The sequence below is a fragment of the Pristis pectinata genome, chromosome 2 (genome assembly GCF_009764475.1).
Source record: "Pristis pectinata isolate sPriPec2 chromosome 2, sPriPec2.1.pri, whole genome shotgun sequence".
NCBI classification, from domain to species: domain Eukaryota; kingdom Metazoa; phylum Chordata; class Chondrichthyes; order Rhinopristiformes; family Pristidae; genus Pristis; species Pristis pectinata.
Genome location: NC_067406.1, coordinates 87,553,149 through 87,570,779, shown reverse-complemented (window position 1 = coordinate 87,570,779; position 17,631 = coordinate 87,553,149). Strand labels below are relative to the sequence as shown.

Sequence of the window (17,631 nt, the reverse complement as noted above, 5' to 3'; positions counted from 1 at the left end):
GCCTCTGACAAATTCCACACCTCAGTTTTAAATGACCATCCCCTAATCTTGTAACCATATCCCCATATGGTTATACACCTGAATCCCTCTGTACTTTGTTCATCTGCAATCATTTTTCCATTTAGATAATGGTCTCCCTTTAGATTCCTCTTCCTGAAGTGCATAACCTCATACTTTCCCACATTAAACTCCATACATGTTAATTTTCAAAAAAAAAATATTGTTGTACATCTTCTCAGACCCTCCACTAAAACATTTTTTTTAATGTTCAGACCAGCAGGTTTCTCTGTGGGTCATGGCTATGGGTCTGTTCTTCCTGTAACAAGTTAAAACAAGCTGAGGATCTAATATTCAATTTAACATGCACAGGAACTTAAAATTCAAAACATTATTTATACACAGCAATTAAGTCATGAAGTACCTTGATGAAAAACTGGTGCAAGGGATTACTCTCTAGTTTATAGACTCTCACTCTTACCTCCAGGTTCTTTCCAAGAGTATTATTACTTTGCCTTTTAGCCCTCCAGAATGATCAGTTATTCCTGATTGACCTTAATTACCTTTAAAAAATTCCTGCATTGCTTGTCTGATGGTTCATACACTGTCTTAAAGTTGGACCCTATTTTGGAAAAGTACCCTCAAATCTCTCATTTCTTCCATTATCTGTCAACTTTAGGAATAAATTCCAAAAATGCACTGGTAACCATATATCAATGTTGTCAAAACGTGCTGTTAATAGGCAAGCTCCCTGCCACCAATGCATTCTGAGAAAACTAACCACAGATTAGGTCACAAGCCCAAGTACACTGTCCTGCCAATGTACTTATTGTTTTCACATGCATGCTTGTTTAGCATCCTCTCTGAACATGCTAATCAATTTTTGCTAGTCTTACTAGCAGCTATGATTACGTTCTGCACCATCATGTTGATGATGATAATTTTTCTTATTTTGTTAAGAATTTCCTAGCTTACACATGCTTGACCACATCTCTCACCCAAATCACTATTCTGTGGTTTCTGGCTCTAGATCCCACTAATTTCTTACATCTGCAGTCTTTCCTTTGACAAAATTTCCTTCCTCCTTTTCATCTTTTACCCGTTATAAGTGACAGCCTTGACACCCATAGTGAACTTCAACTAGATGTTTTCCGACCTTTCTTCTCTAATACCTAAACCTTAATGTCCACTCCCAGTTTCACCCTGAGTAACAATTTCCTCACTTGTAATTAATCACTAAACCTGGCGATAAGACTGGAGGTAGTTTATTTCCAGTGAAAAGTAATGGCCTTGTAAGTAATTTAGACTTTGAAAGCCGTGAAACCTGGCTTGTTCAAACAACCTTTTCTAATAACAGGAATGTATCATGCCCAGCAAGAGATTACAGATAGATTAAATGCTGTGTAGTACTTAGAAACAGACTTGCAAGAAGAAACACAGTTCAAACAATCTGTCAAAACCAACCAACAAGTACTTAGTGAAAGGAGTAAATCGTGATTGCTAAATCTTGGTGCTAAACCAAACTGTGACAGGCAATAATCCTTCCTCAATGAACATCATAAAAATAATTTATTGGTTTCCACCTGATTGCTGTTTTACAAGGCAATTGCTTTTGGAAAATAGCTGGCATATCTCCTTACGTAACAACATCACTCTAAGGGTTAGCTGGGAGCAATCAGTAATTGAATAAGAAGATGACTTCCTCATCTTCACTTTATATCTATCAAAGATACAGTAGCTGTTAACTACTGTAACAGGTTAACATGATCTCTATTTGAGATCTTGTTCAAAAATTTCTATTTCTAACAAGGTGGATTTCTCTCAGAGACACAAGAGGCTGCAGATGCTGGAATATGGAGCAATGAGCAATCTGCTAGAGGAACTCAGCAGGTCAAGCAGCATTTGTGGGAGGAAAGAAATTGTCGATGTCTTGCATCAAAACCCTGCATCAGGGGAGATGGCCAATATAAAGAAGAGGGGGAATGATGAGACAGCAGTGTGAGGTGATTAGTGGACTAAGGAGGGATGAAAGAAGATGGGCAGGTTGCGCCAGGTAGGGTAGAGGAGAGTTTGGTGTATTTTTTATGCACAGCTCTAAGTACATATTTCTTCTGTTTATTTTCTTATAATTGGTAAGGAATTATCCTTTCTACATATATTTATTTTCCAAATTACCTTATTTTACACAGGCCCCAACATGATAGAGCATGTTGGTCTCAAATTAATATTGCCCTATTAATATTGTCATTCAATTAAACATTCTTTTTCCCCCACATTTCAAAATATTGATTTGAACCAGAATTCCTTGCCAGTTTTCCACTAAAGAATCGCCAAGCAAAGTGCTGAGACAACGCTATCATACTCCACAACCAAAGGCTTCCTATACTATGTTTAAAGTTTGCTGTTTGATTCTATCAAAATATAGCCTTGTTCTTGCCACATAAGGCTACTTAATGATTAAAGAAATAACCTTTGCATAAATAAGGCAGGACCTTGCTGGACTGTGCCAAAATGCAAGCAAGATCTGATAGCACGTGCTGTTTATTTGTACTTTTTTCAGCTCAAAATGTTTGTGTGTCATAACTTGCTGGAGGTACAAGCTGATAAAGATGCAGCAAGAATAAGGGGTCGATAAGACATGAAAGAACTGTGCAGATAATGGCAAATTATATTTGATGAGTTAAGAAATAAAAGAGGATCGGCTGAGAAGGAAGGGGAATTAAAATGGATAAATTAGTCTCATCAGGTTCAGAAAGACAAACAAGGAAAAGGAAGTACTGGCAAAACATTTTCAATCTGAAATGTTAAATCTGCTTTTCTTTCCACAAATGTTGCCTGTCCAGCTGAATGTTTCCAGTATTTTCTGGTTTTGTTTTAGATTTCCAGCATCAGCAGTTTTTTGGAATTGCTAGGGATAGGAAGGTTTGATAGTGAGAGAGAGAGAGAGAGGGAGGGAGGGAGGGAGGGAGGGAGGGAGAGGGAGAGAGAGAGAGAGAGAGAGAGAGAGAGAGAGAGAGAGAGAGAGAGAGAGAGAGAGAGAGAGAGAGAGAGAGAGAAGTTATTTACTATCTGGAGGAATGAGATTTAAACTATTTAATTTCTGGACCAGTAAATTTCATTAATCCTGCACTAACATTTGTTAAAACAGAACTGCTGTTAATTTTCACACTTGACTTTCAATGGTAAATTTAATCAATATGCAAATTCATGGTGTAAACTGGCACATTTTGAAAATTTGTAACTCGCATTATGTGCTACTGATGAACAGTCCTCCAAGTTATGGGAGAGGTTATAACGGCACTGCTACAGAGGATAGATAACAGCAATTTCCTTAATACCTCATTCAGCTGATAGTTTATAAAGCAAACTTTGAATAGAATAAATACAACAACCTGGAGGCAACTCCAAATTTCTTCATCAAACAAAACCTGCCCAGTGGGTTCCTTTGAATACTTTTTTTTACAGAACTGTAGACAACAGGTAAGTAGTAAGTCACCAGACCGAGATAGGATATACCCTTGGATTTTTGGGGGAGTATGGGAGGAAATTATGGAGGCACTAACCATGGTCTTCCAATGCTCTTTGGATATGATGGGTTTTGGTGTTAGTGGCCTGGGAGTAGCAAGTGTTACTCTCTTATCCAAAAAAGGGAGTAAAGATAAGGCCATCAATTACAGTCAATCAGTTTCACCTCAGTGGTGGGAAAGCTTTTAGAAACATTGATCTGGGCCTGAATTACCTGAAGGAACATGGATTAATTAAGGCAAACTGGCATGGATTTGTTAGGGCAGATCATGTTTAACCAACTTAATAAAAGTTTTTGATAAGGGTAATGAAGTCAATGTGGTGTATATGGACTTCCAGAAGTATTTTGATAAGGTGCCACTTTACAGGTTTATCAACAAGGTCAAAGCACATGGCATAAAAGCCCTATGGTTTAAGCTTGAAATTCCATTTAAAATGAAGACATTTTGAAAAACAATAGAAATTATGACTTGTTGCACTACCCATCAGTTCTTCTCCTTCAATGTGTCAACATAGCCTTTGGTCAATTGAGAAGGGTATTTGGTCACCTAATGATAGGAAGTCATTAAGTTGGAATGGGTGCAGAAAAGATTCACAAGGATGTTACCATGTCTGGAGGGCATGAGTTATAAGTAGAGACTAGATAGGTTGGGGCTTTTTTCCCTGGAGCGGAGGAGGCTGAGAGGCGACCTTATAGAGGTATATAAATTCATTAGAGGCATAGATAAGGTGAATGGTCACTGTCACTTTCCCAGGGTAGGGAAATCTAAAACTAGAGGGCATAGATTTATGGCAAGAGGGAAAAAATTTAAAAGGAATCTGAGGGCCAACTTTTTCACACAGAGGATGGTAGATATGTGGAACAAGCTGCCGGAGAAAGTGGCAGAGAGGGGTACAATTACAATGTTTAAAGGCATTTGGACAAGTACATGGATGGGAAAGATTTGGAGGGATATGGGCCAAACGCAGGTAAATGGACTAGCTCAGGTGGGCATCTTGGTCAGCATGGGAAAGTTGAACCAAAGGGCCTGCTTCTGTGCTTCTTAATCTTGCACTACTTACAGTTGGCACCTTAAGGTACTGGAAAGATATCACTAATGTTATCTCTGCAAAATCCTCCTAATTCACTGAATGGATGAGCAAATCAACATCATTGTCCTTTCACAAGGCAATTTCCTGCAGTGAGGCCTTAGTTAAGTCAGCTCCAGTGGACATGCCTGACACCAGACTCCCGAACAAAGTATAAAAGGAGCATTGAAGATAGTATTGAAAACTTGCAGTCCATGTATCAGAAGTACACAGAAGACCTGCATAAATAACAGAAGTGTACCCTTTGAAGCTGTTGGCCAACTGTCCATGGCTTAAAACAAAGAAGTCAGATAAGCTCCCACATCTGGCACAGGGAATGAAGAAGTTCCTTTCGTGGGCATAATCTGAATGTTGAGTGAGTGAGCAGCCTTCGTGGTTCATGAAAAGCTCCCGATTCTAAAGCATAACCCAGAACACTAGATGAATAAAATCTACCAAGACTTGAGCCTTAGGGAAATTGCAATAATATCAAATCCAGGTGTACATTCTGCCTCATCTTCTTTGCTTAAAGTAACAGACAGGAAGTCACTTCTAGAATTTAGAACATCAGGGGCCTCCCGTGAAGGGGTGGGGGAGGGGGGAAGGGCAGGTGTGAAGATCTATAGGAATGAGCCTTTCCATGCCTCTCACCTTAGTTCATGCCCATAATACCTTTTATTCCTGTACCTCAGTTCCAGGTCCCAAAAAAGACAGTAGATCACCATAAATTACAGAGATGATTAGACTGTGGTTTTAGAATGAGTAGGCAAACCCCAGATTTCAGAAGTTGTAAATGAGAGTGTAAATGTGGTTCCTAACCACACAGCTGCTATACAGGAAGCTTTACAGAGACCTGGTTGATTTTTGAGCAGCAACAAGAGGCAAGTTTCATCTGGTGATACTAAAAACCAGGGTCAGACAACAAATGATAAAATTAAGTATACATCCAATTGCAGAAATATATCAATCACAGAAACATAATTCATGCTGGAACACACCCAGATGTATTTCCAGAGTGACGGGAAACAAGCTGGAGATGGCTGCTGTGAAGTTTAGAATTCACTTCAGTAACATCTTCAGTCACAGAGTCTTCTTTGCTACCCCCTGTTTTAAGAAGACCACTATCATCCCGGTACCAAAGAAAAGCAAGGTAACATGCCTCAATGACTACCAACCAGTGGCTCTGACATCCACCATCATGAAGTGCTTTGAGAGGTTGGTCATGGCACGCATCAACTCCAGCCTACCAGACAACTTGGACCCATTGCAATTCGCCTATCGCCGAAACAGGTCTACAGCGGATGCCATCTCCCTGGCCCTTCACTCAGCTCTGGAGCATCTGGACAGTAAAGACACTTACGTTAGACTATTTATTGACTACAGCTCTGCCTTCAATACAATAATACCAAGCAAGCTTGTCACCAAACTCCGAGACCTAGGACTCAACATCTCCCTCTGTAACTGGATCCTCGACTTTCTAACAAACAGACTGCAATCAGTGAGGATAGGCAGCAATTCCTCCTGCACAATTATTCTTAACACTGGTGCACCTCAAGGCTACGTCCTCAGCCCGCTACTCTGATCCCTATACACTCATGACTCTGTGGCCAGATTCTGCTCTAACTCCATCTACAAGTTTGCAGATGATACCACTGTTGTAGGCCATATCTCAAACAGTGATGAGTCGGAGTACAGGAAGGAGATAGAGAGCTTAGTGGAATGCTGTCATGACAACAACCTTTCCTTCAATGTCAACAAAACTAAAGAGCTGGTCATTGACTTCAGGAAAGGGGGCAGTGTACATGCACCTGTCTACATCAATGGTGCTGAGGTTGAGAGGGTTGAGAGCTTCAAGTTCCTGGGAGTGAACATCACCAACAACCTGTCCTGGACAAACCACGTGGATGCCATGGCCAAGAAAGATCACCAGCACCTCTACCTCCTCAGGAGGCTAAAGAAATTTGGTTTGTCCCCTTTGACTCTCACCAACTTTTACTGATGCACCATAGAAAGCATTCTATCAGGATGTATCACGGCTTGGTATGGCTACTGCTCTGCCCAAGACTGCAAGAAGCTGCAGAGAGTTGTAGACACAGCCCAGCACATCACGGACACCAGTCTCCCCTCCTTGGACTCTGTCTTTACCTCTCGTCATCTTGGTGTAGCAGCCAGCATAATCAAAGACCGCACCCACCCGGGACATTCTCTCTTCTCTCGTCTTCCATTGGGTAGAAGATACAGGAGTCTGAGGGCACGTACCACCAGACTTAAGGACAGCTTCTACCCCACTGTGATAAGACTATTGAAGAGTTCCCTTATACAATGAGATGGACTGTGACCTCACAATCTACCTTGTTGTGACCTTGCACCTTATTGCACTGCACTTTCTCTGTAGCTGTGACACTTTACTCTGTAGTGTTATTGTTTTTTTACCTGTACTACATCAATGCACTCTGTACTAACTTAATGTAACTGCACTGTGTAATGAATTGACCTATAAGATCGGTTTGTAAGACAAATTTTTCACTGTACCTCAGTACAAGTGACAAGAATAAACCAATACCAATACCTAGATCTTAAGTACTAACAAGTGGGCTATGTGGCATTCCTTCTCATCTCTGACCTATCAGGAAATCTTAGTACAGAAACTCCATCATGCAGACTGAACCTCTTCCCCTTGTGGCATGTATTATTACATTTACTCCTAATTTCCTTTTCTCCATTTTTGGTTCCAAATTGAGCCAAACAAGTCTCAGCTGTATTGTGACTCTCCAATGGAAGAGCATTTTCCATAGGTGTGTATTCTTTTGTGGGGAGTGACATTGTTTTAGAGCTCAGAAGAAATGCTGAAAGTTCATGTTTCATTGTGATGTTCAATTGATCTTCCATGACCTGCTTCTTCAATGTGTCCTTTACCTTGCAAATTGACCTTTCCACTTCCCTGTTTGAAGTTGGTGGTAAGGAGAATTGAAACAGTTCTTCATTACATAACTCTTCATAAATTGTTTTAATTGAAACCATCTAAACCATGGATTATTCTCCAACATGACTTCTGGAAAGCAAAACTTCTCACCAGACACACTTATCACATCACACATTCAAATGAGCCGGACTTGATGTCAGAGCTTCTGCCTTTGATCCATATACTGCATCTACACTGACAGTGTGTGCCAGCCAATTTTGTTTTGAGGCAGTTTTCACAGATATAACTACCTTGAATGTTAAATCTTACATGTTTAGCAAATTAGACTTGATGCATTTATCAGTAAGATAACAAATAAACTTATTCAAGAACATGTATAGTTGCAATGCTGTGACAGATTTTTTTAAAATGAGTATGTACTCACTAGTTGTCCTCCTAATCTCTGATTACAGATTTCACACTTATGACTCAATGCTGGGTCAAAATGGTTGAGCACTCTTCCTTTCCACTGTCCAAGTAAGTTAGTCAATGTCCATAAGTTGATTAAGGAAGTTGGAGTAGAGATAGTAATCTTCCCCAAAATGGGCAAGTGCCATAGGTTGGAACATAGCAAATATGACAGTCTTGTTCAGGAAAAGGAGTAAGGGCATTCCTAATAACCTTAGGTTGGTCAGTTTAACATCAGTTCTGCATTAAGTTTTAGAAACAATAATCATGGAAAAATATTAACTGGCAGTCAGAGAGATTTCAGTTAAAGGGAAACCAGCATGTATTTGTAAAAGGCAGATTGTGTTTGACTAATCTAAGTGAATTATTGATGAAGTAACAGAGAAAGTTGAAGAGAACATAGTGTGTTTTACCTCTATGGATTTTAAGGAAGCATCTGACAAAGTATCTTACATAAAGTTGGTCAACAAAAATAGAAAGACCAATGTCAGTGTGGCTAAAGTTTTGGTTTAAGGAGAAAACAGAGAGTCATGGTAAATGGTTGTTTTTCAGACTGGAGGACGGTAGACAGTGGTGTTCCCCACTGTTCCTTTGATAAAGTTAAATGACTTGGATATTGAAATATAGAGTAAAATTTCAAAACTTCCTGATGGTACCAAACTTGGAGATGTGGTAAACAGTGAGGATGATATCCATCGACTGACATAGATAGGGTACTAAATTGGATAGACAAGTGGCAAATAGAAATTAATGTAGGGAAGTGTGATGCTTTTTGGTATAAAGGAAAGGGAAGGGAAATAATGGCAAAATCTGAAGAGTGTACAGAAACTTAGAGAACCAGGGTCCATGTACATAGATCTTTGAACGCACAGGGCAGTTTGACAAATTAGTGAGCAAAACATATGAGAGGTTGGGCCTCATAAATAGAGGTATCCAGTAAAATAGGAAGATTACACATTGCAGTTATAAAACTGGGATCAGACCACAAATGGCATATTGTGTCCAATTCTGGTCACCACATCTGGTAATGCCCTGGAACTTGCTGCCTACAAGCAGAGATAATTAATTATTTCAAATAGAAATTAGATAGGCACTTCAAGGAATTAAACTTGCAAGGCTATGGGGACAGAACAGCGGAATGGAACTGAGTGGATTATTCTATAGAGAGTTGGCATAGAGTCAATGGGCTGAATGGCCCCATTCTTTGTCATAGTGACTTCCTATATCTGAAGAGGATCACCTTCTTTGTGCACAGTCTCATTCTGAGCATATTCAAGTTTACACATGAGCTTTGCTGCAATTAATTCCCAGATTCACCCAACCAACACTATCAAATAATCTGAAATAAAAGCAGAAAATACTGGAAATAATCAGCAGGTCAGGCAGCAATGTGAAAAGAACCCACTGCATGTTTCCAGTATTTTCTGCTTTTAATTCAGATTTCCAGCATCTGCAGTGTTTTTGACAGTCTATCATTGACTGTCAGTTTTAATGGCTGTGATTTTTTACCATCCTATTGTGATTAGCGTATGCTAAGGAGATTCTTAACTAAAATAAATACTGTTTATTCAAGGGCACTTCATGGACTGCCTCTGAAACTTTCTGAGCAAATGATGCAATCCTTAAAAGAGTCACAGCTTTACAGTAACAATTATTGTTCACTACCAACACTACATACACCATTTGCAATATTTTATACCCATGTAAGACCATCTCCCAATCTTCTTTCATGCCCAAGAAAATGAAATTTCAGGTTTTCACACAAGCTCTTCAACAGTACCTTAGCAATATCAACACTATTTATTGAACTGTCCACCCCATTTCTCCTTCCTACATGCAAGATTATGTAATCCAACATTAAATTTCATTGGCTGCAGTTCTGTTCACTTAAATATTCTCTCTAGATAACAGTCCAATTTCCAGTGACCTGTTTGGTTTTTATTACCTGCAGGTCTGATCTGTTTGCATGGTCAGGGTCATCCACGTATATCAAAAATATTAGTCAGTGATGCCAACAAACATCCAAGGGGAATCCAACCAGGTAATCTTCTCTCTGCTAAAAGCAACTAACTGCAACTGCCTTCAGAAATTATTTTCCATCCTTTGATTTCATAGCACTATCCAAGTTCAACCCTGCTTCCACCCAGAGAGACATGAATCACAGTATTCTAATTTTTTTTTACTTTAACATTCTTCTTTTCCTTCATAGGCAGCTTTGTGTCAGGAATGACTTGCTTCCATTCCAGTGTTGAGGGTTCTGAGGTGACTAATAAAACCAGTGTGGGAACTGCAGACTCATCCACAAATGGAGTAGGAGATGGTTGATGGGGCAGGCACATGGTTAGTTGTTGAGGCAGTATGCTGTTTCTGCCATTTATGTATGGCTTCCAGGTATTCTCAGTTTATGACTTTGAGGTTCTCCATACCATACTGGAAACGTTTCTTCTCAACTTAAAACAGTCCCGGGGATTCCCAGGTGGGGATGTTCCTCTTCTTCAAGAAAGCTTTAAGCAAATCTTTGAAGTTTTATCTCTGTCTACACATTGATCCTGTCCCATGACAGAGCTCAAAATAGTTTCTGTTTCTGGTGTCAGGCATGTGAATGATGTTACATGCCCAATGTAGCCAACTGTGTAAGGATGTTGGTTTGGCAGAGGTCACTGCTGCTGGTTTGTTTATCCTTCCAGTGAATTTGAAAGATTTTGCGGAGGCAGAATTGACGGTATTCTTCTAGTGCCTTAAGATATCTGTTGTAGGTAGTCCAGGTTCAGAAGCATTTGTGAGATCAGGGATCACTACTGCCTGGCAGGTCATGAGTTTTGTGCCAGATTGGGGGAAGAGATTTAGAGGATATTTGAAGGGGTCCTTTTTTCACCCAGAGTGGTACCTAAAATTCACTACTGGAGAATGGTGGAAGCAGAGTCGCTAATAGAATTGAAGAAGTGTCTAGCTGAATATTTAAATTGCCCAGGCATAAAGATTACAGGCCAAGTGCTGAAAGATGGGATTAATACAGATGGGTACCCACTGGTCCCCAAGCACATGGCGGGCCAAATGCCTATTTCCATGCTGTATGACTCTATGTTTGTAGTCTTGATCTTCAAATACCCTTTCCCTCAATTGACCAAAGGCTGTGCTGGTGCATTAAAGGTGATGGTGAATTTTTTCATTGATATCTGCCTTCACAGAGCAGTGGCTCAATGATAAGCCCATATTTTCCTATCCAAGAGCAGCATGGCACAGCCAGGGCACATTGGTAGATGACTTTGCTCTTGCAGATATTGAATGTAAAGCCCATTCTCCTGTTTCCTTTGGTGAACAGTGGACGATTGTTTTGAGTTTTGCCTCCCAGTGTATGCATGCGTTGTTTACATAGTGCAGCGTGACTACCGAGGTTAGGGCGACCTTGGTTTCAGAGTGTGTTTGTGGTATTTCTGAAGCTCAGCTTCACTCCCACGCATTGGAAGTGAGGTGCAACATTGCGGCTTAACACTAAGGAGTTGGCTGAAAATCACATCAAAGAAAAACTTATACAGGAAGAGCGGGGGAAAACCCCTCAACTGGCCTGAAGACTAAATTAACCCATCCAAACTCCGCCTCGGGCCCGAGGGATTAACGGACACCTTCCGCGGAGCGAGCCGCCTGAAGCGCGCGCTCACGCCTTCCGACGGCGGCTCCTCCGCGCGCCCGCCCCTCGTCGCAGTTCCTTGCCCTCTCACCCCGCCCACGCGCCCCGTTACCGCCTGCCCCGCGCGTGAACGCGCGCAGGCGCGAACAGCGCGGCTCGCCCCCGCGCAAAGGCGAGTGCTGGCTGGAAGTCGGAAGAAGCGCCGGCGGGAGAACGGGTAACGACGGTCCGCGGCTCGGCCGCAGCTGGCGCCATGTCGGTGATGCGGCACGGGGAGGGCATCGAGGAAGAGGCGAGCCTCCTGTTCCGGCCTGCAGCAGGGGACGAATCGGCGCAGTCCAGTGGCAGCCCGAGTTCGGACAGGGGGCATGTAGAGGGGCATCCCGGTCACGGCAGCGAGCAGTCATCGCACCGGCTGCTGGCGTACAGTGATGCGCTGATCTCTATCATTGCCACTGTCATGGTAAGAGGGGCAATGACAGTCAGCAGGGGTGGCTGTTGAGCTTGGTTTCAGTTCTGATTTAAATTAATACGCAGGTAGAAACAGTGGCGAAGCAGCCTTTCACCTCACAGATGAACTTCCGCATAACCAAGAAAAATCTCGAAAACGTGCTCAGGAAGCGATTTAATGGCAAATACAACTATTGCAGTGAAATGTGGAGAAGATATTCCATTGAATCCAATGGATTTTGGTTATTGTGCTATTGCTCCTATAATCATCTTTCAAACATTACAAGTACAGCAGGGTACTGATTTTTTTAAACGATCAGCATTTTAAAATACTACCAATGGACATGTGATCTGAATAAATATTCAGATGGACTGGTGGGTTTCTCAGTAGATGGATCTTATGAACTCAGGGATCACACAACCAACCGAACCTGTGACCTAATAGCAAATCACTGCGGATAATCTAAATCTAAGATGCAGAAGGCATCCAGCAGGTCAGCAGTATGTGCAAAGAGAGAAACACAGCTATTGGGCCAAATCCTCCTCGCCTCACTGCTTCAGCAGTTCAGCAAAGCAGAGTGGACTGCGAGGAGCATTTGGGCACCGGGCGGGGAATCCTAAGGCTCTAGTATCTTCTGACCTGATCAAAGACACACAAAGATAATTTGAAAGAAAATAAATAATTAAATGGAAAATAAATGAAAACTTCAAATTGCTTTAAGTGCTAGAAATTAATTAAAAGCATTAAGAATTAGTAAAATAAAAATATCTGAACTCATTAAGGACAGAAAACAAAATGGATCACACTCCATATTGCCAACTATTGCTGGTGCAAAAGCTGAGGGTTGGTACAAAGTACATCTGGCCCCTCAGACCAGGTTATTTGTGCTCTGCCTTTACCTGCTGCTGAGTCCACGATTGGAGCAGGAGGTCAGATGCACTGACCTCCAGCTCATTCCTAACTTCCATGTTGCAGTGCACAAGTGCAGAAGGCAGAGACAAGCTGACCTATGCACTGTAGCTAGCTGTCAGTTCACAATGGAACTGAGAGATGAAGAGCAGCCTAATCCGGTAAGGATGTGTGTACAGGGTGGCATAGCGGTTAAATTACATGTAATTTATTAGCACACAATTTATGAATTTTTACTATAATGCCATTGAGGGTACAGATCTTCAATTTGCCAAGCTGTTTTACTTCAATGAGTGCCATTTTCCATACACATGAATAGACTGTACTAAAATGCCCATAATACGTTTGCCCAGCCTTTTCCATTTATAAAAACTCACTTAACAAAATGTTTACTGGAAGTCATCCCTTTCATAAATCTAGGAATGGCTGTACTGGATTAGTAGTCCCGACACATGGACTAACAATCCAGAGACCCAAGTGGAATTGAAATTCATTTAATAATCTGAAATTCTTTTTAAAAATCAAACAAGTCATTTGGGAATTAAACCTGTGCATGGACTTAAGTTCAAGTTTATTGTCATAGACATAGATACCCAGGGTATAAATGCCATGAAAATTAGATCTTTGCAGCAACAGCACAGTACATTACAAACATAAGTTAACATAAATTTAAATTAACATAATTTATACATAACTGCCATGACAAAATAAACAGCACTAGTGCAAGTTGAGAGAGAGAGAAATATATTATCCAAGGTACTGCAAGAACCTGATAGCAGTGCGAAAGAAGTTGTTGAACCTTGAGATGTGAAACTTCAGGCCTGCTCCTCCTGCCTTCTCAATGCTGCCATCAGGCAGTACCTCCTGTCTGATGGACGCATCGAGAACAGAGCAAGGCCAATTTTGTAAATCCATTTTGTACACTATTGTCCTTCATTGGACAAAATTTGTCATTCTCATCTGGTCTAGCCACTATGTGACTCCAGACCCACCCTTGTTACTGATTCTGAAATGGCCTGGCAAGAATAATTAGGCATGAGCAAGTTTCAAAAGTAATTAATTGACTTTGAAACACTTCGAACAATGCTGTCGGGATGGGAGTTCCAGGATATAAATCTAGTAACAATGAGGGAATGACAACACATTTCCAGGTTGCAAGTTGTTTCCATGCACGGAAAGTCCTTGTCTTTCTTAACAGTAGAAGTCACAGGTTTGTGAGTAGTAGTTGGAGTACCCTAGGCAACTAACTATTGTGCAGTTCATTGATGGTGCACTTGAAGTTGTTGTTGCATCAGTGGTGGAGAGAATGAATACTTAGGATGGATGGAAAGCCAGTTAAGGGGGGAGCTTTGTCAGGATACTTCAACATTAGTCTAGGCAAATGGAGAGCATTCCATCATGCTTCTGACTTATGCCTTATGGATCTGGAACGGCTTTGAGGTGTCAGGGTTTAAGTCAATAGCTGCAGGATACATAACCTCTGACCTGGTCAAAGATTTATGTCACGAGTCTGCTTGAGATTCTGCCAAAGTTGATGGTGGGGACTTGCTGGTGGTGATGACATTGAATATCAAGGATATGAGGTGATTAGGCTTTCTCCTATCAGAATCAATACCTAGCACTTGTGTAATATTATCCTTGTCACTGATGAGCCCGCACTTGAAAGTTGTCTGGGTCTTTTTGCATGCAGCATGGACTCCTTCATTTTCTGTGGAATTGTGAATAGAATTCATATTGTGCAATCATCAGTGAATGTCCCCACTTCTGATCTTATGATGGATAGAAATTCATTAATGAAGATGATTGCACCTAAGACACTGACTTGTGGAATTCTTGCAGTGATGTAATGGGATTGGAATGATTGACTTCCAACAGCCACAAGCATCTTTCTCCCTTTGAGATATAACTCCAACTGACGGATTGTTTCCCTGGATACCCATTGACCTCAGTTTTACCAGGGTTCCTTGATTCTAAGCTTAATCACGTGCTGCTTTGATGTCATGAACAGCAAGTCTCACCTTACCTCTGGAATTCAGGTGCATGTATGGACCAAGGCTGTAATGAGATTAGGAGCTGAGTGGCTCTAGCAAAATCCAAGATGGAATAGTTGATTAGGTTATCAGTGAATGACTCCATTTGCTAGTGCAGTTAATAGTACCTTCCATCATTTTTCTGATAATTGGGAGTACTGTAGATTCACGGAGCAGTAATTAGCCAAATTGGATTTGTCCTAACAAGAATATTCATTACACTCATGCCGCTTATATTTTTAAAATAACATTCTGGCCCATAATTTTAAAAGTATCTCTAGTATACGCAATCCCCAGCCATCAGCAGAAGTGATACACATTTATTAAGAAATTCAGTGATTATGTTGCTCAGTGTTAGGATGGGGAAATTGCCCAGGTTTTCTGTTCTTGATGTAACATTTCACATAAATTCTCTTCATTTCCTGAAAAATGGTAGCACTTATAAATAATTAGTCACATTAAAAATACAAAATCACAACAAATAAACAGCATATTATATATTAACTTATATATTACACATCTGTAATCAAAAATTCTAGGGCAACCAATTGGTAGTGCTAGTTTATTGTAGTCAATGACTTAGTTGTAAGCTCACCACGGGAAACTTCAGTCGCAAAGGGTAATGATAGGCAGGGGGAGCATGTGGGGGAGGTGGGGTTGGGAAGGGGAACCAGTGGCCATAGGCTGAGGATGGGATTGGGTAGATGATTTAAATAGGTGGCCACACTGGTGGGGTGAGATTCTGCTGGCAAGATCCAAGACGATGGGGAACGCCGGAGCTGGGATCACCAAACAAGATTGGGACCAGGGTGGGGCATTAGATAAATGGTTTACTTGCACAGGACAATTTGGAACATGGCCTTGGAAACTGGAAAATGAAATTTGGGAATTCTGGGAATGACACCACTATTTTGACTTGGCATCACTGTGAAACTTGAAATTTAGTAGAACAAGTGGAAGAGAGACCAGAAGTTTAATACATATGATGTTTCAATATGAGGTCTGTCTATGTGGTGGATTCCTAGAATTTGTTTTCAGGGAGGGGAGGAACAGGCCACGGGGCTGACAGGTAAAGGGAGGTTGAAGGGGCTAGGGATGGTGGTTACTGGTGGAGTGGACATGGGAAGAGGCAGCTCTGGTTTGTGACTAAGACATCTTTAACTTTTAGTGTTTCGTGATTGGATTGTGGGTGTGTAATTTTTGTCCTTCATGCTTCATCTTTCTTTCCTTAAAGAGGCATATGGAAAAATAAACAATGTACTTGCTAACAGCCAACAAGAAAGGTGATAATCAAAGTTTACAATAGAGTTTACAATACATTGGAGGCCTTGATCTCCCATGGAGGCCTTGGAGGCCTTGTTCTCCTTCCCACCCTTTCCCCACAACATGCTCCCCTTGCCTAATGTCACCTCTTGTGATTGAAATTTGCTGTGGTGAGCTTACAACTTAGTCATTGACTACAATAAACTAGCGCTACCAATTGGTTGCACTAGAATTTTTGATTACAGATGTTTAATATGTAAGTTAATATATAATATGCTGTTCACTTGTTGTTCCTGTATTTTTAAAGCAACTAATTATTTCGCCATCCTAACATTAAGCAATGTAGTCACTCCACCGCCCCCCCCCTTTCTGTATTGCTAAATATCATCAGTCTCTACTTCCATGTGACACATTCTCCACATCATTCTTGTTGTATAATCCCAGCATTATTATTTTAGTATCATTCTAAGTACATTTAAAGGCAATGGTGTATGTTATGGGATTTAGAAAAAGCATCTGATCAGGTACCACATAACAGACATTCAAAGTATCATGTGGGATTAAAGAGAGAGTGCTGTTCAGGTCCATAATTGACAAAGGGTAGACATCAATAATGGACCAAAGAGAGAGACACGGCAGATGTACTTCTGATTAGAGGGAAGTTGTAGTGGGATCTCCTAGGGAATGTAAATTAAATAATCTTTTTTAGGAATAGAAAGTAAAATTTTGAAGTCAGCAATGTATTAAATAACCAGGAGAATAGTAGCAGGATGTAGAAGGGTAAATGGGCATGCATAACTTAATGTTGATAAGTGTAAAGGCAGTGTAATCGAATTTGAGGGATTGCAAGTACAATACGTCCTCTCGATTGTTATTCACAAATCATTGAAAGTGGCTGGACTGTTAGTGGTGGCAAATGACTTTGCAAATTTAAATTTGTCATAACTGTACACAAAAGCAAAGAATAGAACAGTACAGCACTAGGCAGGCCATTCGGCCCGTGATGTTGTGCCGATCTTGATGCCAGTTTATACTAAATGTCCTCCTCCTGTGTATCATCCATATTCTTCCATTCTCTTCATATTCATGTATCTATCTAAAAGCCTCTTAAACTCCAGCTAACTGCCTGATTCCACTACTACCCCTGGTAACCTATTCCAGGCACCTACCACTCTCTCTTTACATCGCCTTTAAACTCCCCCCCCCTCCAACCTTAAAAGCATGTCGTCTGGTATTTGACAGTTCTGCCCTGGGGAACAGATTTTGACTGTCAACCGTAAAGTATCTGTGCCTCTCATAATTTTAAAAACCTCTGTCAGCTCTCCCCTCAGCCTCCGACCCTCTAGAGAACAACCCAAGTTTGTCCAACCTGCCCTTGTAGCTCATACTC

The 17,631-nt window shown here is 41.0% G+C and overlaps 1 protein-coding gene across 1 annotated transcript in view; it reads left to right on the top strand.

Annotated features, from left to right (window-relative positions):
- Window positions 1-10,798: 10,798 nt before the first annotated feature.
- tmem175 (transmembrane protein 175) overlaps window positions 10,799-17,631 on the top strand; it is a 28,281-nt gene continuing 21,448 nt past the window's right edge. Inside the window, exon 1 of the mRNA XM_052039296.1 lies at window positions 10,799-12,051. Within this exon, the coding sequence (XP_051895256.1) occupies window positions 11,842-12,051 (210 nt within the window). The 5' untranslated portion in view covers window positions 10,799-11,841. The remainder of the gene's footprint in view (window positions 12,052-17,631) is intronic.